Source organism: Dipodomys spectabilis, unplaced genomic scaffold (genome assembly GCF_019054845.1).
Source record: "Dipodomys spectabilis isolate Male_0828 unplaced genomic scaffold, ASM1905484v1 ptg000174l, whole genome shotgun sequence".
NCBI lineage: Eukaryota > Metazoa > Chordata > Mammalia > Rodentia > Heteromyidae > Dipodomys > Dipodomys spectabilis.
This window is the reverse complement of record NW_024870851.1, coordinates 2,005,104-2,030,195: the sequence shown is the minus strand read 5'-3', so window position 1 is coordinate 2,030,195 and position 25,092 is coordinate 2,005,104. Positions and strand designations below refer to the sequence as shown.

General features: G+C 42.8%; 1 protein-coding gene across 1 annotated transcript; it reads right to left on the bottom strand.

Annotated features, from left to right (window-relative positions):
- Nucleotides 1-1,839: 1,839 nt before the first annotated feature.
- Chrna1 (cholinergic receptor nicotinic alpha 1 subunit) lies at nucleotides 1,840-19,548 on the bottom strand. Its single transcript, XM_042694171.1, has 9 exons — nucleotides 19,504-19,548; nucleotides 12,186-12,331; nucleotides 12,016-12,060; nucleotides 10,243-10,352; nucleotides 8,011-8,206; nucleotides 7,269-7,506; nucleotides 3,573-3,796; nucleotides 2,282-2,521; nucleotides 1,840-1,971 (listed from the first exon to the last, which is right to left on the bottom strand). The coding sequence occupies exons 1-9, from the start codon at nucleotides 19,544-19,546 to the stop codon at nucleotides 1,840-1,842; spliced, it is 1,374 nt and encodes a 457-aa protein (XP_042550105.1). The 5' UTR covers nucleotides 19,547-19,548.
- Between the last annotated feature and the right edge of the window lie 5,544 nt (nucleotides 19,549-25,092).

The window sequence follows — 25,092 nt, the reverse complement described above, 5'->3', positions numbered from 1 at the left end:
ATCATTCCGGCTTTTCCTGAGTAGTTTTTTTGGAGATAAGAGTCTTACTGGGACTTTTCTGCCAGGGCTGGCTTTGACCTGTGGTCCTCAGATCTCAGACTCCTGAGTAGCTAGGATTATGGGCGTGAGATGCCAGCGCTAGGTCTTCATTACTTTTTAAGGGGCAAATGATATATGTATATGTTATATATATATAATATATAAATCATCTCGGCCTCCTGATTAGTTAAGATAGCAGGTATGTGCCACTGGTACTTGGCTGTGTGGAATTTTTTAAAAACAGCCCACTTTCTTCTCTTTAAATTAGAATGGATTTACTCTAAAACAAAAACATCAGCTCTACTACAGGTATATGACGTGGAGTCACATGGAGGAGTAGATTGAAACCACCTGGGCTCAGATAAGGCCCATGCTCACGCAATTTCCTGCTCTCTTGGAGTTGTTGTGGGTCAGAGGTGTATCTGTCACTCCCAGGCCTTTTCTGACTCATGCCATTTCTCGTTCTGGGGTAAACTATGAAGGACTGAAGTTCACCATGGAGGAAGGAAGTCATTTTTTTCTTTTTTGATTCTTCAGAATTTTACAAGTCGCGATGATATGTACATAGGCGTCCGGTAGAAGACAGACCCCAAACATGATTGGTGTAAAGATAGAGGCAGGAAATTTAATTGGGGAAACAGAAAGATGGTTGTCACTAAAACTAAAACTCTGAAAAGCACAGACCAGAGGTTATAGATTGGCCTAGCTCAAGCTAGGAGAGACCAGGAGAGCAAGCAAGCAGAGGGCTGATCCAGAGAGAGTTGTTTTGGAAGTTCAAGGTCTGGGTTCAAATCTTAGTTCTACATCTAGCTTGAGCAAAGAACTTAACCTCTCAGAAATTGGTTGTCCTCATTTGTAAAATAGGGATGGTGTAAAAAATTCCAGGGTGCTATAAAACCACACAGGTGAGATGGTCCCCATAGTTCCCATGCTCCCACTTTGATATTATTATGGCCTGTTTTCCTCTAAACTCTGAGAATAAAACCCAGGGATTCTGTTAAATTTGTAAACTTAAGGCTCAGGTGTAGCTCAGTAGTATAGAACTACCTAAGAAACCTTTCCCCAACTCTTATGTCAAAAGACATATGTCTTTTGATATTATTTGCATTTTCGTGGTGATTCTGAACATTTTCTATTTCTTGTTTACTGTTTCCTCTCTGTCCAAATCAAAGGCTTTATATTTTTAGATAGATGGAACTTTCCAAGAAAGTTGCAAAACTGGGTCTTTCTTAAAAAAAAAAAATAACAGAAAACAAAAAACAAAATAGCAGTTAGCCAGGTGCTACTCAGGAGGCTGAGATCTGAGGATCATGGTTCAAAACCATCCCTGGCAGGAAAGTCTGTGAGACTTTTACCTCCAGTTTACCACCAAAAATGTGAAAGTAAGCTCTGGCTCCAGTGACAGAGCACCAGCTTTAAGCAGAAAAGCTAAGAAACAGAGACAAGGCCCTAAGTTCAAGCCCCAGCATTGGCACCAAAAAACAAGTAACAACAAAAACCAGCAATGACAAACACAAGAAAAAAACCTTGGTTTTTCAGGCAAACTTCTTCTACAAACCATTTTTTTTAAAGATCCAGTTTCATTTACCAAAAGGTTCATTCCCCAGGAAGGCATGGCAAGGCTGAAGGGAGCTGTGAGGGAGGCTAAATCCTTATGTAAACATAAATTATCACCATAACGATAACTACAGAACATCACAGGATTGATAAATGAGAGTGTATGGAAGTAGACAAGCCCTTCTTTGCACACCTCCCAGTGCTCTGGCCGGTCCTGGAGCAGAGCTTAGGCTCCACTTCTACTCATCCTTGCTGATTCAGTTCAATGAGCCGGCCTGCAAACACAGCCAGGGTTCCAATGAGACAGACGAGCATGAAGACTCCAAGGAGAATGTGGTCCATTACCATTGCGACATACTTCCACTCCTCAGCGGCCTGGGAGAGAGGAGAGAGCGACACAGAGTTCCCTCTAAAGCAGGTATAGGACTCAAAGCGTTCATGCCAGCCATCTTCCATGGGCCATTCAGTCTGTATACCTCAAAGCTTTCAACATCCCTGACCTGGCATATGATCTCTAACTTAATCGGTTAGTAAGATGGCCTACACATGATCACCAGGAACATCTCATGTCAGTAGTTATGGGTTGAATGCCAACCTACCCATCGAGCCAAACCTATCCATCCATCCACACTCATGCATTTGATCGCTGAAACCTAGAAGCAAGGATTGCAAACACAAAGCTTACATTATTGGACTCTTGGTCTGACTTCATGGTCTCTGCGATGTATTTGACACCTTCAATGGCACTTTTCACCTCAGGGTGTTTGATCAGTGGAGAATGGAAGCCCATAGGTGGAGGCCCAGGCTTCCCAGAAATGTCAGAAATATCGATGTCTTCGGTGAAAATTTTTTTCTCTTGTTTGTCTCTCGATGGTCTTTTCATTGTGGAGAAAAACATGACATTCGGGATAGTGTCGATAAAAACCTAACAAAAGGCAGCCATGATATGAGAATTATTGTCAATACATGCAAGTATCAAACTCAGTCTTTGAATTAGCAGTGTGGTCCTGGGCAAATAAAATCCTTCATACACATTCCATGGCCTGTCTAGTTACTGTGGTAGTGATGATTCTGTAATGCAAGAAGTTCACCACTGGAGGGAGCCTGTGTGCAGTCACCCATTCCACAAGGTCCTGAAATGTATTCTTAGAATTCTGTATCTAGGGGATGGAGGTCCTTCTGCCTCCTCAAACATATAAACTTTCACCCCACAAAGTAGCTAGACAAACTTTTCTGTTTCTTGTTCCTGAAGAAACAGCAGCAGAAGTATTTCTAGAAGGAATCCTACATTCTTCATATAACAAGGATTGATAATCTCTTCTAAAGACAGAACTACTGTCAAATTCCTGACATGAAGAGCCTACACTTTAATGCCTTTGAAGTTTTAACAAACTGGCCTATTTTGGGCAGCAGATGAAGCTCAATAGTAGAACACTTGCCTAGCATGTGCTAAGTCCTGGGTTCAAACCTTAACACTACCAAAAACATTTTTAAGGACTTATTTGAAATGTTAACACTTATTTTTCAGTCCAATAATGTAAATATTTGAGACACAATTCCTCACTTTTGACATTCTTTCCTTAAGCTCCTCCTCTGCCTCTAGTGTTACTCAGTTCTTGATAGATGATTTTACCAGCAACAATAAACCAGTCCATTCATAAATTGGAAGACACAATCAGAAACCTTAAGCATGTCACAGGGGGTGGGGGAGGGAAGAGAGAGAGAGAGAGATAGGTATTCCTCTTGAATTAAAGGGATTTTGTAAACTTGAATTTGGAGTGGGTTGGTTCTATTTTTCTTCTCCCTCTGGGAAGGCTACATGGATTGTCTCTACAGAGAAGTCAAGGAAACGCCCCAATTTCTGGCAGCTCAGAAAGGACTTGTAGTTCTAAATATGCACAGGTGTTGGCAAGAAGCCCCCTAGTGAGGGGGAGAGGAACCCCATGAGTGTCTCCCTGTGTGAAGTTGGCGCTCACCTTCCGCACCCACTCGGGCATGATGTGGGTGCTGGGAGAGCGGTGGTGTGTGTTGATGACAATGACGGTGATGATGATGGACGCGATGACGAACACCATGGTGAACAACATGTATTTCCCAATCAAGGGCACGGCACTGGAGGTGGATGGGATAAGCTCCACAATGACCAGGAGGAACACAGTCAAGGACAGTAAGACAGAGATGCTCAGCGTCATCTTCTCCCCTAGGAAGACAACAAAGAGAAATACAACAAACCCATCCACAAGGGGCTGACTTCTCCCCCATCCTACAGCCCCAGGGCCTCCAAACATGACTGTATAAGGGCCTTTAAAGAGATCATTAAAGTAGAATGAGGTCAACTCAATATGGCAGGTGTTCTTATAAGGAGAGCTGGACGTGCATGTGAGGTCACAGGGAGACAATGGGCATCTGCAAGCCTAGGAGTGAGGCCTCAGATGAGGCCAATTCCACCAACACCTAAATCCCAGCCTTCCAGCCCCCCAGACTGTGGGAAAAATAGATTCCTGTTGTTTAAACCATCCAGTGCATGGTACTTTGTACTGCAGCCCTGGCAAACTCTAGACATACCATACACACCCAAGAGTCAAGGACTGTGATCCGCATATTTGCAAATGATTATTCTGGGGAATTTCCCCCCCCTGGAGACTTTCCTCTGTGACTGCCGCACCCTAACTCTAGTGACCATGACAAGTGGTGAGCATTTCCATTAGAGGTTGCCAAGAAGCAGGTAACGACTTAAGTCAGGCCCTCAAATTTTGTTTCTTTGTGGAGGTCAGGGAACCAAGAAGGGCTCTTGTTAGCAAGCTGGACCCAGACTGGCAGCTTTCTTTTTGTCTTTTGTCTGGCAGCAGAAGGAACATCAAAAAACTAAACTGTAGTCTGATATATTTGTTACCCAGCAAATAGGTGGGCAGCCAGAAGTCTCTGTATAGGTCTGTCAGCGTGGTTGTAAGCTCAAGACAAGGAAAAGGACCACACCTGCAAGGTCTTGGTGGTGTCTCTATATATCCTCAGTGACCTGATCTCCCTGCTCCCTTCCGCTCACTTCCATCTAAGAAGCCATCATTTCACACTCCTGGAGATGTTTTGTTTTTCCTATTAGCAGAGTAGAGATTTCCTTGCCCCTATCCCTTTTGCCCTTCAAGCTTTGAGTCTCAGAAGTCCAGGTCAGGCAAATGTGGCATCAGGAAGGTCAAGGATAAGTGGCCTTGGGTTCTCTTCATGGCATCTGACTACTTTAAAAGCAGTAGAGGACCTGTGGGAAGGACTGTCCTTGTGATAGTCTCGCTGCTGGTTTTTCTGGAAAACCCTAGTATTGCCCTGCCAGCATTCCAACGCTGGATGCTTCCAGTAGGCCCTCTGCCTCTATGGATTCTGCATCTAGAAAGCCAAACAAGCTTGGATAAAAAATATGTAGGAAATTATAGGCTTGTGGTTTAGTTCAGTGGTAGCATACTTGCCTCACAAGTACAAAGACGTGGGTTTGATCCTCAGCATGCAAAAATACAAACAAAAAAGTTGCAACTATATTGAACATGTAGACTTTATTCTTGTCACTATTGCCTAACAGTGTAGTATAATAGAGAACTCACATTGTATTTGGTTTTATAAGTAACCTAGGAATGATTTAAAGTATATGAAAGAACATACATAGGTTATTGCAAATACTCTGTGTGTGTGTGTGTGTGTGTGTGTGTGTGTGTGTGTGTGCATGCTTGCTCATGTACGCCAGTCCTAAGGCTTGAACTCAGGCATTATCCCTTAGCTTTTTTGCTCAAGGTTGGTACTCTACCAGCTTGAGCCACAGCTCCACTTTTGACTTTTTGGTGGTTTGTTGCAAATAAGAATCTCATGGGCTTTTATACCTGGGCTGGATCTGAACTGCAATCTTTAGATCTCAGCCTTCTGGATAGCTAAGATTATGGGCATGAGCCACCAGTGCCCAGCTTACTATGCCATTTTATATCAAAGACATGAGCAAACATGGATTTAGGTCACTACAAGATTCCTGGAACCAATCCCCTATGAAGACTGAAGGACCTGTATAAACACAGAGGGCAGAATAGATGGAAGCAAGAACTGGTTAGTTTTTTTCTGGTGAGCAGGACAGCCTTCAAAACTGAAAAAGAGGGGCTGGGAAGGTGGCTCAAGGGTAGAGCGCTTGCCTTGTATGCATGAGGCCCTGGATTTGACTCCTCAGCACCACATAAGCAGAAAAAGCTGTGGCTTTAGTGGTAGCATGCTTCAGTCTTGAGCTGAAGAGCTAAGGGACAGCGCCCAGGCCCAGAGTTCAGGCCCCATGACTGACAAAAAAAAAAAAAAGAAAGAAAGAAAAGAAAAACTGAAAAAGAAATCTGAATTTGAAAGATAAAATAGTTTTCAGGTTACATATAATTTGATTAATAAGAGTAACAGTAGCTAGCATTTACTAAGCTTAGTATAGTTCATTGTCCTAAATATTTTTCAAGTAGACATTATTTAGTATTTACAGACATTAATTTGTTTCTGTATTGCCCGGCAGTGTTTTCTCAATTTACTTTCTGGAGCTTTGTTTGGTTAGGAGGTTGAAAAGATATTTACTCGTACTCATTTGTTTAAAATGGCTACAGGCTGAGGTGGGATGATCCCGAATTCTTATTCAGCTTGGGCAACACAGACTGAATAAAAAAATAAACTTGAAAAATTAAAAAGTTAAAATGAGTACAGCATTGGCACCTTCCTCCAGTAGGGGGAGCACTTGCTGCCTTTACTGTACTGAGCGGTCTGCTCCATCTTTTCTATTTTTCCACTCTTAACTATGAACTGTTCATGAGCAGGGACTTGTTCACAGATGTATGTGTGTGTCCTTTTGCCTTTTTGTCTGATTGCTGGGGTCTGATGAAATTATATCACAGATGTGATTACTCAGTAAGCGGTAAGTAAGTTGTCCAGGCTGATACGTGAGAAAGAATTGCCTCTTGGGAAGTGCAGTCTCCTGTATAAGATGCTGCCATCTGGAAAGCAGCTATGCAGAAGCTACTGAATGGTGCGTAATGAGTGAAGGAGCAAGACCTGTAGTAGTTGGTATATGGACTGACATCACAGGGGATATCTTTGTCATACCCAGCCACATGGTTGTGTGTGAAGCACATGGTTAGTGTTGAGCAAAAGTATTTGTGTGTATGTGTGTGCCAGTACTGGGACTTGAACATAAGCCTCATGTTCTCCCTTAGTTTTTCACTTAAGGCTGGTACTCTACCACTTAGGCCACACCTCCACTTCCAGCTTTTTTGGTGGTTAGCTGGGCATAAGAATCTCTTGGATTTGTTTGCCCAGGATGGCTTTGAACCTCATTCCTCAAATCTCAGCCTCCTGGGTAGCTAGGATTACAGGTATGAGCTACTGGTACCTGGCTGAGCGAACATATTGATGAACATCTTCCTTTAACTCGACTGAGCTAGGGATGTGCTCCTTTGTGATTATGCCCAACTCTCTTTGCTCTGAACATCTGCCCAGCTGTGCGCGCTCTCCACAATCGCTTTCCACTCCACCTGGCTGCCCGGCACGTGTGTCCTCTCAGTGTCGGTGACTTGTGTCTCTGCACCTCTGTTTGTTAGCACATGATTATTTCTGGCTTTTCCTAAAATAGCAGCATATGCTCCATCAGCAGCTGCTGCCATGGCAACTGCACCCACCTGAGTCTGTGGGCAGGTAGAACACCAGACTGGTTAGGAAGGAGAAGAGCAGGCAGGGAATGATGACGTTGACAATGAAGTAGAGAGGCAGGCGCTGCATGACAAAGTGGTAGGTGATGTCTAGGTATGGGGTGTTGGGGCAGCAGGAATAGAACACCCAGTGCTTCCAGCCCCGGGCCTCCTTGATCACCCATTCTCCACTCTCCATGAAGTTGCTCAGGTCTGGCTGGTCACTTTCCTGAGAAAGGAAAAGATGCTTAGAGACCCCCCCCCCCCACAACAGCATGCTGGGGAAGGCAGGGATCTGTAAGCAGCAGCAGAAGTGACCTCCAGAGGCAACAGCTTCTAGGTCTGAGGGCCATGTACCCAGGGCCATGTACCCACTTTTGCTAGGGTCTTAGATTGCTTTCCTAAAGCATAAGGGGGTTTGGATTTGTGGAATTCTTCTATTTAGTTCTATATTCAAGTTGCCTGGGAACTTTGAAATATGGGTGCCTTATTCTCCTGCTCCTTGCTCTCCCCTATGATGGAGGAAGTCAGAATTCTTGAGGCAGTTAGGCACAGAGAATTCATTTAAGCCTATTAGTTCTCAAGAGCCTTCTCCAATAATTGCTAACCCTCCAACTAGATGACTCAGTAGTTCTAATTGGTACTGAGAGCCTGTGAATACCCAAGGGCAGAGTGGGAAACTTGGATCACACTTTTCCTGAACCCAGGATCCTCATAAGAGGTCATGACCTACCGGGTTGATTGTCACCACAGAGCCATCATAGGACCAGGTGCCCAGCTTCATGCTGCAGTTCTGCTCATCAAAGGGAAAGTGGGTGACAATGATCTCACAGTAGCTTTTAAAGATGGCTGGAGGTGTCCACGTGATATGGCCTGTGTAGTCCAGCAGCACTTTGGTGAACTTGACAATGGCAAAGTCACCATTTGCACTACAATTGGGATAAGAGAAGAAAATGGCTCCAAGTAACAGATGAGCCTCCCATTCTGCTTAGAGATGTTAATAGGAGACAGCTGCTAATTATTCAGGTGCTAATTATGGAAGCTTTCTCTGGGGATGGTTGCTTTTTCATCTATGGAAAGTTGCCCAGATTTGTCTTATAACAAGAATCATTGGACTACTTGTTAAAAAAATACCTTCCTGAGCACTAGGAAGCCTTGAGTCAGAATATCTGGGGAAGAAAGTGAGATGCTACAGGTTTAAGGACACAAGGGCCTATGCATCTCAGGTTTTCCCAGTCCTCTGTGGTATTTGTGACGTTAATTTCCATCTATCCCCTACCAATAAACTTTGAGAATTAACTGGGAAACCTAGAAATTTTAAATAAACCCTCCATTGTTTCCTTACTATGACACACAGGCTAGGAAATGGATCTATTGCTGTGTGTGTGTGTGTGTGTGTGTGTGTGTGTGTGTGTGTGTGTGTATTATGTGTGTGTGTGTGTTCATGCATTTGCGTGCATGTGCATGCATGCATGTACCAACCCTAGGACTTGAACTCAAGGCCTAGGTGCTATGCTTGAGCATCTTTTATTCAAGGTTAGCACTCTACCACTTCAGTCATAACTCTATTTCTGATTTTTGGTGGTTAATTGGAGATAAGAGATTCACAGACTTTCCTGCCTCAGCTGACTTTAGACCGAGATCATCAGATCTCAGCATTCTGAGTAGCTGGGATTACAGGTGTGAGCCACCATCATCCAGCTTTATTGCCATTTTTTGTTTGTTTTGTTTTGTTTTGTTTTGCCAGTCCTGGGCTTGAACTTAGGGTCTGGGCACTGTCCCTGAGCTTCTTTTGCTCAAGGCTAGTACTCTACCACTTGAGCTACAGGACCACTTCCGGCTTTTTCTGTTTATGTGGTACTGAGGAATCGAATTTAGGGCTTCATGCATGCTAGGCAAGCACTCTGCCATTAAGCCATATTCCCAACCCTGCTTTATTGCCTTTTTAAGAACCATTTAGAGCTGGGCATGGTGATACATGTCTGTAATCCCAGAATAAGGTAAGAGGATAGTGAGTTCAAGGATAGCCTAGGCTACACTGTAAAACATCCAGGCCAGCCAGGTACTTGTGGCCTGTAAGCTAAGATTACTAAGATTATACCTGTAATCTTAGCTACTCAGAAGGCTGAGATCTGAGGATCTTGGTTCTAGACCAACCAGAGCAGGAAAGTCTGTGAGACTCTTATCTCCAATTAAGCACTAAAAAAGCTGGAAGTGGAACTGTAGCTCAAGTGGTAGAGTGCCAGCCAAGAGTTCAAGCCCCAGGACTGGTGTGTGTGTGTGTGTGTGTGTGTGTGTGTGTGTGTGTGTGTGTGTGTGTGTGCGTGCGTGCATGCGCACCCGCGTGCGTGCACACACACACACACACACACACACACACACACACTCACGCCCCTCCAGGCCAGTATAAGGCTCCTGACTAGAAAGGATGCTCTTTGAAATTTATATTCCCTGACAAATGAAAGGTGTATGATAATGAGCATGTCATTAAATCAAGTGCCTTAGATCCCATTCTAATTTCATAACATGCCTTCTGTCACAGGGCCCAGAAGATGGGCAAGGCGGGCATCCGGGCATCAGTATCGGATGACGTTCAGGATGTGATGAGTCAGAACTCTGGGTTTAGACCCATTTGGTAGGGAGGAAATATAATTCCAAGGAACTCAGGGATAGGAAGTTTGGGTACCTTGGAGGGTTGCCACATACTCCTCAGGAGTTCTCAGGAATTAAATGTCCCCCACCCACAGCCCTGATTCAATTTGGCTCCGATAATTGTTTCTATTCATAACATGAGACACCATATGGCAGCTCTCGCCTGTCAATGTGGCTTTGGTTTTTAGGGGTTATTTAATGTTAACAGTGGTGAGAGGCACGCAGACTCCCCCTTCCTCCCCCCGCCGTTGCCCAGGACACTTGTCTCCACCTGCCTCCACCAGAAACCTCTCCTGCCCGGGGCTTTGCTCACTTGTTGTAGAGAACGAAGTCTGGCCGCCAGATCTTTTCTGAGGGAATGTGAATTTTTTTCACACCACCGTAGTCATCTGGATTCCATTTTAGATTGTAATCCACCCATTGCTAGAAACAAAGACACACAGCTAATTATAAAGCCAAAAACATTTTTCAAAAAAAATCTAAGGGGATCAAGAGCCCCTGTGGGCATGGTAATTCAGCTACTGGTAGAAATTGTGCTTTAGAAAGGAATTTTTTTTTAGAAAGGAATTTTTGATTCATAATTCAGTGTCTGCTTTTGTAAATAGTAACAGCAAACCTATAGTGTTGGTTATGCCTAGTTACCATTGTAAGCTCTTCCTTATCTCTTGTAGTCCTCATTATAATCCTTGGAGATAAAAATGACTACTGAGTTGGGCAAGGTGGCTTTCACCTAGAATTCTAGGTGCTCAGGGGGTAGAGATTGGGGAAGATTGAGATTCAAGGCCAGACTGGGCAAAAGCTCAAAAGACTCTCTCTCAAAAACATGCCAGGTACAGATGCATAGTACATGCCTGTAGTCCCAGCCACTTGGGAGGCAGAGGCAAGAGGATTGGAGCCTGAGCCAATGTAAGCAAAAGTACAAGACCCTATCTGAAAAATATAGCCAAAAAGGGGAGGGGCATGGCTCAAATGGAACAAGCGCTTCAGGCACAGGCCCTGAGCACAAACCCCAATATTGCCAAAAATTAGACAAAAGGAGTGATAATTGACCTTGTGTACAGATGAAGGAACAAGGTCACACTCCAGTGCCACACCAGCTGGGAAGTGGCTGATCTACCAGGCCATATATGACACCCTCAGGTCAGAACAACCCTAGTGTGGACACTTGGCTCATGCACTAATATAAATCTTAAATGTATTACATATTTTCCTACATTATAAAATGCTGCAAATTTGGTGCTAATCTATACTTCAACATATGACCATATTGAAATTAGGGTCTTTTCAGAGAAATTAATTTAAAACAAGAACATTAAGGTAGGTCCTAATCCAACATGACTGGTGTCCTTATAAAAACAATGATGAGCCAGGTGCCGGAGGCTCACGCCTGTAATCCTAGCTATTCAGGAGGCTGAGATCTGAGGATCACAGTTCAAAGACAGTCCAGGCAGGAAACTCCATGAGACTCTTATCTCCAATAAACCACTAGAAAACCAGAAGTGGTGTGCTGTGGCTCAAACAGTAGAGTGCTCGCTTTGAGTTGAAGAGCACAGGGACAGCGCCCAAGCCCAGAGTTCAAGCCCCACAACTGACTAAAAAAAAAAAACAGAAACAAAAACAACAACAACAAACAATGATGAGTGATACTTTTGTTACAGTGGTTGCCTTAGCAAAGCAACATGCACAAGAAGCTCAATGTAATAAAAATAAAACAAAAACCAGACAAGATCTATATTCCCATGTATATGGGAATATGTGCATATATACATATATATGTGTATAATACACATATACATATATATGTGTATTAAACACATATATATTCCCATATATGTGTATATGTGTTTATATATGGGAGTATATGTGTGTGTGTGTGTGTATATATATATATGGAGTATATGGGATATGTATATATATATAGTATATATATATATATATATATAGAGAGAGAGAGAGAGAGAGAGAGAGAGAGATGAGATCTATACTCTATATATCTCTTATTCTGTTACCTAAATTAATGTCATCAGGGTCCAGGTTTGATTTCAGGGTGAATCAAAACATTGGTGCAATTACCTCACTGAATTACCTGTTTCAGACGCACATTGGTTGTCACAATCTGATTTACTTCATCCTGAAAACAAGAAAAGGTCCGCTCTGTAAAAGGTGGAGGACAGAGATGAAGGCAGAATCCCCTGGTAGGATTGGGGGCGGGGGTGGGGGGAAGGTGTGCCTTGGGAGCCCCAGGCCTTGTCTTACCACGCTGATGAGCTGTATCAGCTGCAGGCCCACGGTGACCTCCACAGCCTGGCGGTGGTCCTCCACTGGCCGTACCACACTGCTATAGTCTTTAAATAGCTTTGCCACCAGACGGGTCTCATGTTCAGAGCCCAGGACGAGGCCAGCTGGACAGCAAATGATATATACTCTGTCAGACTCTGCCCCTCCACCAACCCCAGCACCAAGACTGAAGGCACGCAGGGCCTCTGGGGAGGGCTGTCTTGTGTTGCCTTATTGCTTGAGGTCCCTTTCCAAGCACAGTTGCTTGGCTGCTTCCTTTCCAGGCTGCAGTGGGGGTGAACTATACCAGATTATCACAACATTTGTCCTTTAGACAGGTGACATTCTTTAATACAGCCTCCAGCTACAAGTGTGCCAAGATCATGCACATGAGAAAGATCCATTGAAAAGCCAGCATCTGTGTTCCAGAGTGTGGTCATGGTGGTAATGGACTCTTGAACTGGCTGGACTCATCTCATGACACTGTGAACAGGGAAAACAGCTTGCGGGCTCACTCCTCTTAGGATGGCCTTGTTAACACAATAGAAAATAAAATGCTGGTGGGGTGTAAGAAGCTGGATCCTAGCTTTGTACCATGATCCTCAGATCTCAGCCTCCTGATCAACTAGGATTACAGGCACGAGCCACCAGCATCTGGTGATTTTGCTCATTATTAAATGAGGGTTTTTTTTTTATTATGATATATGTGCATAAGTGAATATCTATGTGTCTGCAAGTATATATACGGGAATTGATTCATTTGTCTGATATTTATCAATCAAAATGATTTCCTTTTTGATATACTCCAGATTATTGACTTTTTCCTTTATGATTGTTTTAATGTCTACACACACACACACACACACACACACACACTTCTTCAAACTTACAAAGCTATTTTTACGCTTGCTTTAAAAAAATGTAATTTCAGCTTTTTACTGTCTCTAACCCCCTATTGTGTTAAATTCGCTTTATGCTACAATGTCCATAATGAGTGCACTTTTAATTGCTGAAAAATATTGAATTGTGTGCAAAAAAAAAGAAACTGGATCCTCATCTGTTGCTGATAGAAATATAAAGGGGCAGTCCTTCAACAAGATAAGCTGTTCCCAGTAATTGACCCAGTAATTCCACCCTCGGGTGCACACCTGAATGAAGAACAGCACTATTTAAAATACTGAAAGAAGAACAGCACTATTTAAAATAATCAGAAGGTGGAGACAAAAGTGACTAGCAGACAAGCAGAAAAGGTCAAAGCTATGTACATATGACCATATAAGAAGATGCTAAGCAAAATGAACCCTAAGCGAGGGACTTAAGAGGTTTTATCTTTGTTGCTGTTCTTCTTAATGTACTTACAATATACTATGTGATTTTTTTGTTTCTTTTGTATGTTCTTCCCCCCTGTTTTCACTGTATTTGATTCCGGTGCCCTGCATCTTGTATATACAATTTTTCTAATTTGGGGAGGGGAAGGGAAATAACAAAATGCTGAAATAAGGACCCATTGTAACAATGAGATGTACAAGACACTATGTTGAAAATGAACTTTACTTTTTTTGGGGGGAGGGAAGAGCTGGGGAGGTGGAGAGGAAAGGGATGGTAGAGGAAAAGCAAAGGAGGGGGTAACAATGCTCAGTAGGAAATTGACTCATTACCTTGCTCATGTAACTGTAACCCCTCTGTACAATATCTTTATAATAAAAAAATAAAAAACATATCTCAGAGTTTTCTTGAAATAAAAAGTATGTCCTTTTTTTAAAAAATTGCCTAAGCAGTAAATAAGTGTATGAATAAATTATGGTGTTTCCAAACAAAGCAATATTACTCAGCATAAGAAAGAATAAAGCACTGATACATGCCCTGACATTCGCAGACCTTGAAAACATAATAATGAAAAGCAACAAGCATACAGAGCCCATGGTGCTAACTCCATTTATATGAGACACTGAACAGATAAACCCATAGAGAAAGGAAGAGTGGTTGCTAGGGATGGGGGGTGGAGGTGAGAGGAAGGCAAGCTACCCAGGCCTTCCTTCTGGGATGAAGACAATGGTCATAGTCACTTAGCACAGCAAATCTACTTAATGCCACTAAACTGTAACCCTGAAATGATCAAAACGGAAAATTTTATATAATGTGCATGTGTGTGCATATGCATGCGCACGAATGTGCAGGTACATTCCAGTAGTGGTATTTGAATTCAAGGTCTAGACATTGTCCCAGCGCTGTTTCCTCAAGGCTAGCACTCTATCACTTGAGCTGCAGCACCACTTTTAACTTTTTGATGGTTAATTGGAGATAAGAGTCTTGTGGACTTTATAGGCTGGCTTTAAGCCATGATCTGTAGATCTCAACCTCCTGCATAGGTAGGGTTACAGGCATGAGCCACCAGTGCCCAGCTTGTAATAAGCATTTTACTGCATGTATCTATCAGTAGTGATTTGTGGTAAAATGCCCATTACATATAATTTACCATTTTAATCATGTTAAAGCTCACCATTAGAAGGTGAAACTCGAGTTTTGTTGACCTGGGTTTGAAGCTCCTGTTCAGAGCATGAGAAACTCCAACAGCTCTTCAGGATACAGAGTGGTACCATCAAATATTCTCCATACAGCCCTTTTCTGTTCAGTATGTACTGGGTCAGAGGATAGAAACCATCCTTCTGTGGTTCCCATCCCAGCCCCAACATGTGCCAACCCTCTGATGCTGGTGAGACTAGCAGATATTCTCAACTCATGGGATATAGGCCTGGCTCAAGGTCATACAGCCAGAAGGGCAGAGCTTGGATTCTCATGTTGTGTGCTGCTCCTGCACCAGCTCTTAATTTCACCAGTGTGGCATGGGCTGGCCTGGAACCTCACAACTACACATACCCTTATTCCTAGGAGAAAAATCTGTCCCAAATTCCAAGAAGTGCCTTATGAAGGCTCTGTGTAATTCAAGCCTGGCAGGGATTGAGGTCTGCCCGTTTGGAGTAGTAGACAAATGATCACAGGAAGCTGACACATGATCCATTTGTTCTGACCCATGTAACCAGATCTCTCCTTTCCGCAGGGCATTGCTGAGACCGCCATAATTCTCTGTGGGCCAAGACAACTCTGAACATTGAACCAGCCAGACACTTCCCTTTTCTGCTCAGTATCTATCACCTTGGAAACAGATTATCATTTATTTCTTTATTATTTTGTCTTTTGGTCTTAAGCTTGGAAGAGTCTGTAAACACATAATTATAAAGTAGAAAGTGATTTTTTTTAATTAACCAACAAAACCAATAGCCAACCCAACGATTTGTTATATTCCAGACACTCTTACATGAGCTTTATATAACTAACTCAATCCTCCAAACCGGGTGAGGTAGGGGCTGTTCTTGCCCTTGCTTTACCAATGAGGAAACTGAGAGATTAAGTAACTTTCCTAGGTTCTGCAAGTGGTGGGGCCAAGATTCAATCAGGGTTCCTCACCTACAGTTTTGGATCTGTGTAAAGTAACCAGTGATACAGGTAGTAAACAGATACATTTCTATCCCCTCAAAGTATACCTTTTGCTTACCCCCTCAGGGCCTGAATAAGTATTTATAGTTGTATTAACTTCTTGGATCCTTACACTGATGCTCTGTGATTATTTTTCACCTCTGCTTTATAGATGAGAAAACAAAAGTTTGGATTGCTGAGTGAGCACTCATGGCGGTTCACTTTCTAGTTAAGAGTTTGGGTTCCACAGAGACAGTTTATCACCTCTCCAAAGACCAAAGAAACATTTCCATTTAAATTTTTTTAATACTAGGGTTTGAACTCAGGGCCATGCACTTGAGAATGCTCTATACTTGAGCCAGGCTCCTAGTACTTGGTCCATACCCCAATGTCTTTGCTTTCAATTTGTTTTTCAGATAAAAGTGTCACCCTACCTTTGCCTAGATAGGTCTCAAACTATGATCCTCTTTCTTCTGCCTCATAAATAGCTAGTATTACAAGTACACCAAACCATATCCAGCTCTATTCAGAGTTTTGAAACTTTCAAGATAGCTTCAACATTGTGTTACCTTGACCTAGTTCACCTCTTTGTTTCTAGTGTCCCAAGTGTTCTGAGACCCAAAGCTTCCAATGATGCTAAAAGGGTCCAAATATGCAGAGGTTAAACATAAGACCTTCCTATTCATTTGATGATCCTTCAAAGGCCCAGGCTTTGTACTGAACCACTGGGATAGAGCAATCTTCTTTCTTCTACACTTTGTCCATTCTGGCTGTAGTGGGTTTTCACCAAGAGACTGGGACCTGGAGTTGGTACCTAAGTGCCTTGACTGTTGGTATTGCCCTGTGTTTATTTTGTCAGTTGTGGGACTTGAACTTAGGGTTTGGGCACTGTTCCTGAGCTCTTTTGCTCAAGGCTAGTATCACTTTTTTTTTTTTTTGTCGGTCGTGGGGCTTGAACTCTGGGCCTGAGTGCTGTCCCTTAGCTCTTCAGCTCAAGGCAAGCGCTCTACCACTTGAGCTACAGCACCACTTCCAGTTTTCTGGTGGTTTATTGGAGATAAGAGTCTCATGGTCTTTCCTGCCCGGGCTGGCTTTGAACCGAGATCCTCAGATCTCAGCCTCCTGAGTAGCTAAGATTACAGGTGTGAGCCACCAGCGTCCGGCTATGGCTAGTATCACTTTTAACCATAGCTCTGCTTCCGGTTTTCTTAATTGGAGATAAGAGGCTCACAGACTTTCCTATCTGGGCTGACTTTGAGCCACCATCCTCAGATCTCAGCCTCCTGAGTAGTTAGGATTACAGGTGTGAGCTACCAGTGCCCAGTTTGTTCTGTGGTTTTTAATGATCTCACTTTGACAGGAAGAACATATTGAAAAGCAATGACTATATATAAAAAGATACTAGAAAGCAATGAATAAATACTAGAAAGCATAAAAGTTCTTAGGTGAATCTGAGGACCACTGAGGAGAAGGGAAGACCTGGAGGAACAGACTTATCAAAACTGAACATCCTCTCCCACCATAGCCAATAACTAGGTGCCAGTTCCTTCTATGAAGAATTTCTAAGGGTGACATTGCTCAAGGTGCAGTATATTCAGAAATGTCTTTTGTTAAATAATCCTTTGTGAAACTACTTAAAGACAGTAATACTACTGCTACTACTAGTAATAGTAATAATAACAATAATAATAGGAGGAAGAGGTGGGAGAAGAAGAAGAAGAAGAGGAGGAGGAGGAGGAGGAGGAGGAGGAGGAGAAGGAGGAGGAGGAAGAATTATTATTATTTCCAAGTAGATCTCCATTTCTTAGGTTGGTTTCATTGATGTAGAATGAGGCGACAGAAGACTTCCAAAGGCAGAATTGTAAGGTTCTCTTCCCAACTCCAAGATGGTCTGGAGTATTGAACCAATTCTCCATAGGTTCAGTGAATCACAGTAAATGACTTTCATTAAAAGCCAGGATTCAAATAAACAGATAAATCATGTTAAAAATCTCCTCTTTTAACAAAATTATATTGGTGATTGCTATTTGGATAGTGGTAACATAATTCATTTATTAAATATATGGTGAGCATTTATTGCATGTGAACATTGCTTTAGGAACTTTGAGATATTTGTAAGTGAGCCTGACACAGGTCTCTATTCCATGGGGATTGACCTGACACTCACATAAAGAATTATAAACATGCTGATGCTGGCAAGGAAGTACTTGGGATTCTGGAGATGGAAGGAGGAAAAGATTGGAAAGAAAGAGCTATATGAGTAACATGGTGATCATTAGGTATCTCCCAACACAGAAAAAAGTGGCCTGATTATGAACGAATGAGAATTTGCCCATAAAGGACTCACTGCAAATAGGGTAATTTAGCGACAATTTCAAAGTGTCCAAATGGCTGGTCCAAACTGGAGATCTGTAGTTTTTATATGGTATGGGCAGAAGGAAATTTGATATGTGACAAGCCAGTCACCTTGTGTAATTCTTGCCTCAGCCCAATGCTGTGTCACTTGCAACTTGGTGATGTAGGTTGTTTTTTGACTGTGCATGTAACAAACCAAGTCTCCACATTGCAAATTTTATAAACTAGGTGACCTTGAGAAGGTCAGTTCATATCATTCAACCTGTTTCATTTCAGTAAGAAGTTGAGGATGTTAGACTGATATAGCTCTAAATTTCAGTAAGCCACTTATAGGAATCAACACCAGCAAACCGTAGGTTTGATAAAAACACATAACACATTCTTAATAGCTAAACATACATTTGTTGGCTTAAGAGGTCTCTTAAGTTGTTTTTATTTTTTTTCTTAAGTTGTTTTTAAAAGAAGCTTATCACTTAAGAATTGACATCAAGTGTGATATTTCACACACACACACACACACACACACACACACACACACACACACACATCCTACCCCCACATCACACCATACCATCTTGGTTGGGTCAAAGATATAATTGATATAGTTGAAACTCTGCTTTTGAAAAACATTAATAACACAGTTCTTTGCCTCTTGCCTTGAAGGTCTGTGTTTGTCAAAGCAATATTAGGGCTATCAGTATGTTCTTTTTCAGTTGGAATGATATAGCTGGTAAACTTTTATATGAAACAATTCAGCAAACATCTCCTAGTTCCCTCTTTGGGAAGTTTAGGATAGTGTTTCTGCTGCTGTATACTGACGCATTCCAGAGCAGCTCACAGGTTAAAGAACTGTGAAAGGTTCTGTAGCTTCAACTTAAACCCAACCTACATATAGTAGCACCACTAAAATAAGAAAAAAGTAGGCAGGAATGCATTTATATGAACTTTTTTACCTTCAGAAGTTAAAAAATTATAAAATATTTCATCTGTATGGATTTAGTTACAATTACAAATAGGTTTCTCTTTCCACTACACGCAGTTGCCAATCAATCCTCTTCATTAGCAGAATTCTGAAACAGCAAAAGGCTTTGTCAACTGCATTAATTGTGATTATAAGTTGCTGCTTAAATTCCCTGCAGCAGCTGAAATATGAAGGCCGCTCTAGGGTTCTCTAGTGGTCTGCCAGTGGCCCAGATTCTACAAGTGGCACTAAGGAGCCATGGATAGACCTGGCAGTCTATCTTGAAGCCTTTGACCAGGAAGCTCCCACTTTAACTGGATAACACAAACTAAAAATCATTATTCAAAAATCCAACCAAGTCCTCATCAGGAATAAAACTGGCAAAGGAGCCTCTGCCAGGCTGGGGAAGGCCCTGCTGTCTTAGAATCCCAGCCAAGAGGCCTTGGTTTGAGAGGGTCTCTAGCGCTCTAGTCTCAAATGGAAGTCCCTGCTATCTACATCACTTACCTGAGCAGAGGCCAAGGAGCAGGAGCAGAGGCCGGGGCTCCATGGGCTGTGGGCGCTGCTGTAGACCTGGAGCTGCACAATGCTTGTTCTGCTCCCTGGCACTGTGGCTAGACACTTGGCTGCTAGAAGGGTTGGAAAGCTAGCTGACGACTCAGTGGAGCTATTGTCTTACACCACCTGTTTGCAGCCATGACAGCTGAACTGCCCACAGCCCAGCAGCCCAGGGAGACGTGCAGTGCCTTACCCTGCTGCAGGTGTGGCTCACTTTGCAAGTCGCCATGCTTTCACAAGCATATCACAAGTCATGGTTGTGTGTGTGTGTGTGTGTGAATAACCACCTCTGTTTGGTGTAACCCAGGACCTTATCTGTGCACTGATTCAATTAGGATTACTTGGTCTGAGTAGACATCAGCTGTTCGTGTAAGCATCGTAAATCACACACGTCTACATTCTCCAAATGTAAAAAATGCATTTGCTCTGGCTCATGGTTGAGCAGGGTGTACCTGGAGCTTCTGTGACCACATGAATTTGAGAAGCGTGTGGTTGGTGTTGAATCTTTTGCTGGAGAGTTCCATGAGTTCATTAGATCTGGTTTTTAACAATAGCTTCCTCCATGAAACTGGCTTCCTTAGCGGCCCCCCCCCACCCACACACACCTAGAGTGACTATTCCTGCACCTGTCTTTGGGTAGGCAGGACCTAGCCTATGAGAGCTATAAGCTGGACCATGTTGCCTACCTCCTGTGGCTGTTACTCCAGTAGCGAGCTCTGCCCTGGCCAGGCCCAGCTCCAGTTGTTCCCTGTTCCCACTTCCGGCCGCCCATTCACTGCCTACTTGGGGAAGCAAAGAGCAGAGTGGTTCAGCATATCAAGGCCTTTGTTTAAAGAATTGTTAAAAAAAAAAAAAAAAAAACCCAGTAGCTAGCAATTGCTCAGTCCCTATACTGAGCTTCTTTGCAGGGTGGAGGTGGGTTCATAGCAGGAAACAGTTATTTAAAGACTCACCGCCTGTTCCTTCTGTACCTCCTTCCCAGAATGAATGGGGTAAAGAAGGTTTCTCAACTCAAATCCGGAGGACAGCATCCTGACAAACCTCCTTGTGCTAGTGGGTTCAAACAAATACTTATAGAAGGGTTTTGGAGGGTAGAAATGTTAAACCTAGATCATTGGCATTTGTCTGTTTAAATTCAGGACATCAGTGTACTGCTAAAAATAATTGGTTCTTACCTTTCTATAGATTAGCCAGGAAGGGGCTGGGAAGGTGGCTCAGTGGTAGAGCACTTGCCTTGCATGCATGAGGCCCTGGGTTCGATTCCTCAGCACCATATAAGCGAAAAGAAAAAAGCCGGAAGTGGCACTGTGGCTCAAGTGTTAGAGTGCTAGCCTTGAGCTGAAGAGCTGAGGGACAGCGCCCAGGCCCAGAGTTCAGGACCCACGACCGGACCCAAAAAAAATAAAGAAAGGTTAGCCAGGAAATATATTTTTCCTACCTTCACACCAGCCCCTTTCGTCTACATGGAGTCATGTGATTGAGTTCTGGTCAGCGACAATGTCGGGGATGATTTCCTTGGACCCTTTTACAAGAGCTTGTTCATGCCCTTTCAGCATTCTGATTGGCTGATGGACATGGCCCCCCAGGGTAGCCTTGGAAAGTATATTCTCAGGATGGCTTTTTGGAGACATCTTGGATCCTTAAGCAACTACCTGGAGGAGGGTATCCCACTGAGCACAACTTCATGAGCGAGAAGCCAGCAACCACTGTATGTAGCCACAGGAATTCTGGACTCTTGTTATCATGAATACAAAATTTAACCTTTTGCTCTGGGATCTTTGGTTAAAAATAAACTCTAAAATATGCAGCATTATAAAAGGCAAGAGCATAGACACTGGAGGCTGTTTGATGACCTACTTTATATAGTAGCACATTATTTGGTAAAACCCTGGTCTTCAATTACTACTTGGCGAACGTGAGTCTGCTGGGCCTCGTGCTAGTAGAAGAAGGTGGCATGGTGATTGTTAATTCTTACTGGCTTTGTGGGTACAAGCAAGAGTTGGTACAGGGCAAGAACTAATCTGTTCTAAGTCTAGAAATTTGTAGTCTTCTGCTTCTACTAAAGAGTAGATGATAACATGGAAATAAAGGTTTTTAAGCAACAATAGCTTGCTAAAATTTCTTACTAAACATGGCTGAGGTGTAGCTCAGTGGTTTAATGCTTGCTTAGCATATGTGAGGCTCTAGGATACATTTCCAGCAATGCTAGAAAAAAGTAATTTTTTCCCACTGTATTTTGCTACATGTCAAACACTGTTCTAAGTATCCAGGGTTCATCATGAACAAAAACAGGTAAGAATCCTATTCCTCAGGAAAAACGCAGTCTAATTGGAGGAAATGGATGGATTGATCTAATTGTCTAAGCCATCAGTGATGGGAGATTGGTACAGAAGGAAGCCCAGTCAAAGAGGTGAAAAGTCACTGGATTTGGGCTTGGGAAATATTTCTTTAACATCAGAGCCAGCAGGATTTTATAAAGGATGAATCTGGGATGTAAGAAAAAGAGGCATTTGTGATGATTTTTACTTTCTTGACTTGAGCATTAGGAAAGATTTAAGTGCCAACAAGTGGAATTAAAAAAAAAATTGGAAACCAGGGATTTGTGGCTCTTTCCCTTAAAAAAAAAAAGTTCTTTTAGCCAGGTACCGATGGTTCATGTCTGTAATCATAACTACTCAGGAGGCTGAGATCTGAGAATTGTGGTTGGAAGCAGGGCAAGAAAGTCTGTGAGACTCTTATCTTCAATTAGCTTACATGCCCCCCCCCAAAAAAAAGCTGGAAGTGGAGCTGTGGCTCAAGTGGTAGAGTGCTAGCCTTTAGCAAAAAGCTCAGGGTCAGCACCTAGGCTTTGAGTTTGAGGACCATGACCTGCACCCAGAAAATAAAAGTAAAACAATTTGAGAGAGAGAGAGAGAGAGAGAGAGAGAGAGAGAGAGAGAGAGAGAGAGAGGAAAAACAGTCAGAGGAAACAGATATAAAATAGGGAGGTCAGCAGCTCTTCCATTCTCCCAGGGCCATGATACATTTATAATGTCCTTTAGAATCAGAGTGAGGAATGGATTTATGAGTCAGCTTAGGAGACTGAAGCTACCGGAAATGTCAGTACAAAAGGTCAAAGGAATGAACGTAGGCAGGAAGAGAACGAGCATTAAAAGGTTGGGAAGAGAAGGATGCAGTAGAGAAAGCAGTAAGACAAGAGAGCCAAGAAGGGGGCAGTTCTGGAAGCCTGGAGAAAGACCAGTGTAGGAGGGGTGATCTGCTGTGTAACTTGCTACTGATGGAGCCCAGGAAACGAAGATATAAATGACTTGTGGAGGTTAGCAACATGGAGGTCCTAACAGGCATGAAACCATGCATGAAAAGAGGTGGCAGCTGGTGGAAAAGTAGAGACCGAAGAATTTTTTTCAGGATCCCAGTGGCTACCACCTATAATCCCAACTACTCAAGAGAATGAGATCTGAGGATCCCTTGCTGGAAACCAGACTGGAAAAGACAAATTCAGGATGCTTATCTCTAACTAGCAAAAAGCCAGAAGTGGAGGGGTGGCTCAAGTGGCAAAGCACCAACCTTGAGTGAAAAAACTAAGCAAGAGCATGAGGCTTTGAGTTCAAGCCCCACTATTGGCTCACACAAATATTTTTTCTGTCTTTTTGGTGATGGGAGACATAACAGTGTACTTGGGTGATGATTATAATAAGCCAGCAGTAATGATTTAAAAAATGAGCAGGAAGCCTGAGTCAGGAACAGAAAAAAACACTCACAAAAATGTCCCCCAAAATGAAATCTCTACTTTTCTATAATTTGCAAACTATAAAGTGAATATATCCCTAGTCAAATGTTTCTTCACATTTTCATTTTTAATGGCTGCAAGATATTCTTTTTTTTGAGGGTACTATATTTTGTTTACCCAGCTTCTCATTATTGGCTACTTGATTGGTTTCCTTTTTTATTTTTTTGCACTAGTTCCTCACCTCTCATTCAGGCTTTTCACTCAAATGGCACTCTACCGCTAGAGACATACCTCCAGTTCTGGCTTTTTTGCTGATTAGTTGGAGATGAGTTGCTTGGACTCGTCTGGCTGGGCTGGCTATGAACTGTGATCCTCAGGACTCAGTCTCTTGGGTAGACAGGGTTACACGCATAAGCCACCAACACTTGGTGGTTTCCTTTTTTATATATATATATTTTTATAAACAGTCATTTCATGGACATCCTTTTCCACTCAAGTGAGGCTGCTTTTCTGATGCTCTCTGAGGATATACTCCTAAAATTGGAAACAAAATGAAAATACTTAAATGACTTTAATACATAGCAGTCCAAATCTCTACTTAGAAACAACCCAAATCACATATGACTAATCTTACTACATCTATGTTCCTCTACTTCTAGCACCTTGTGCAAATCTGTTTGTCTCCCACTAAGCTGCAAAGCAGGAGGGCATTGATGGCCCCAAGCTTTTGGCCCACAGCCTGCCACATGTAGGCATTCAGTAAATCACCATTGCTGAGGTAAATGAATGAGTGAATGAATGAATGAGTGAGTGGAGGTAACACTTCATTCAAGACTAGGGTAGATCATATACTATATAGTATCTTTTGGGGAGAGGAGGTGTGACTATCAGTCCCAATGTCATACCTGGAGAATAGCCTTACATTAAGGCTACTTAATATAATGAACAAGTGAAGGTGTCACCATCTTGTGTAGCTTGATGCATGGAATACCTGTGGTTCCTCCTTCCCAAGGTTACTTTAGAGAACATTCTAAGTCCAGTCCACTCATGGATGGAGCACCCAAAAGCAGCAGGGATGTTCCTTAGTCCCAGCCTTACTTGTGCAGAGTGCTGCTGTCCAGTGGCCAGCAGGTGGCAACAAACAATTATTAAAGTGTCAGGGAAGCATTTGAGGCCTCTTTGGACAGAGTGGCCGTCAGGTTGGGATCCCATCTGCTGTCACTTGGGCCCTTCCTGTGTCGTGCTTAGAAAGCCGGGCCCGTGGCCTTGTCCTAGAAGCCAGGCTGCTTGGTCACATTTCCAGGGACCCCCAGAAGAGCAGCTGCTTTTCTGAGGAGTCCAGAAGTGGGACCAGATCTCAGCTCATACCTAGCTCTGCTTCTCCATTTTACAGTTTACAGTCCCAAGGACAGGTCAGAACCTGCATATAATGACCTTGAAGATCCTGACATTCTCAGGATGACACATTTTACCCAGGTCACACCAACAGGTTTGCCTCAGTTGTCTGAAATAGTATCTTTTAAATTCTATTTTGTTTCATTTTGCTTTTAGACAAGGTCTTGCTATGTAGTCCAGGTTGGTCTTGATCTCACATTCTTTCTCTTCTGCTGGGGTATCCAGACAGGTTGGCTGAATAGAAAGAGGAGCCTGTGTTTGTTACCTGTTACATAACTGAACTTCAGTCTTTGCTGTGATTTGGAACAGTCAAGGCCGAGAATATTTTTCAACTTCCATTTTGTCAGCTGCCTGGGTTTCTATTCTGAGAGGTGCTAACTGTTAAACATTGTTATTCACTTGTGTTCCCTAAA

What these genes read in the sequence shown, in the direction of transcription:
- Chrna1 (XM_042694171.1), bottom strand. Translation starts at nt 19,546, where the DNA reads ATGGAGCCCCGGCCTCTGCTCCTGCTCCTTGGCCTCTGCTCAG. An exon ending in GCTCCTTGGCCTCTGCTCAG is followed by an intron (nt 12,332 to 19,503) that starts GTAAGTGATGTA and finishes TTTGCTGTCCAG; the next exon opens with CTGGCCTCGTCCTGGGCTCT. An exon ending in CTACCTGCCCACAGACTCAG is followed by an intron (nt 3,797 to 7,268) that starts GTGGGTGCAGTT and finishes TTGTCTTCCTAG; the next exon opens with GGGAGAAGATGACGCTGAGC.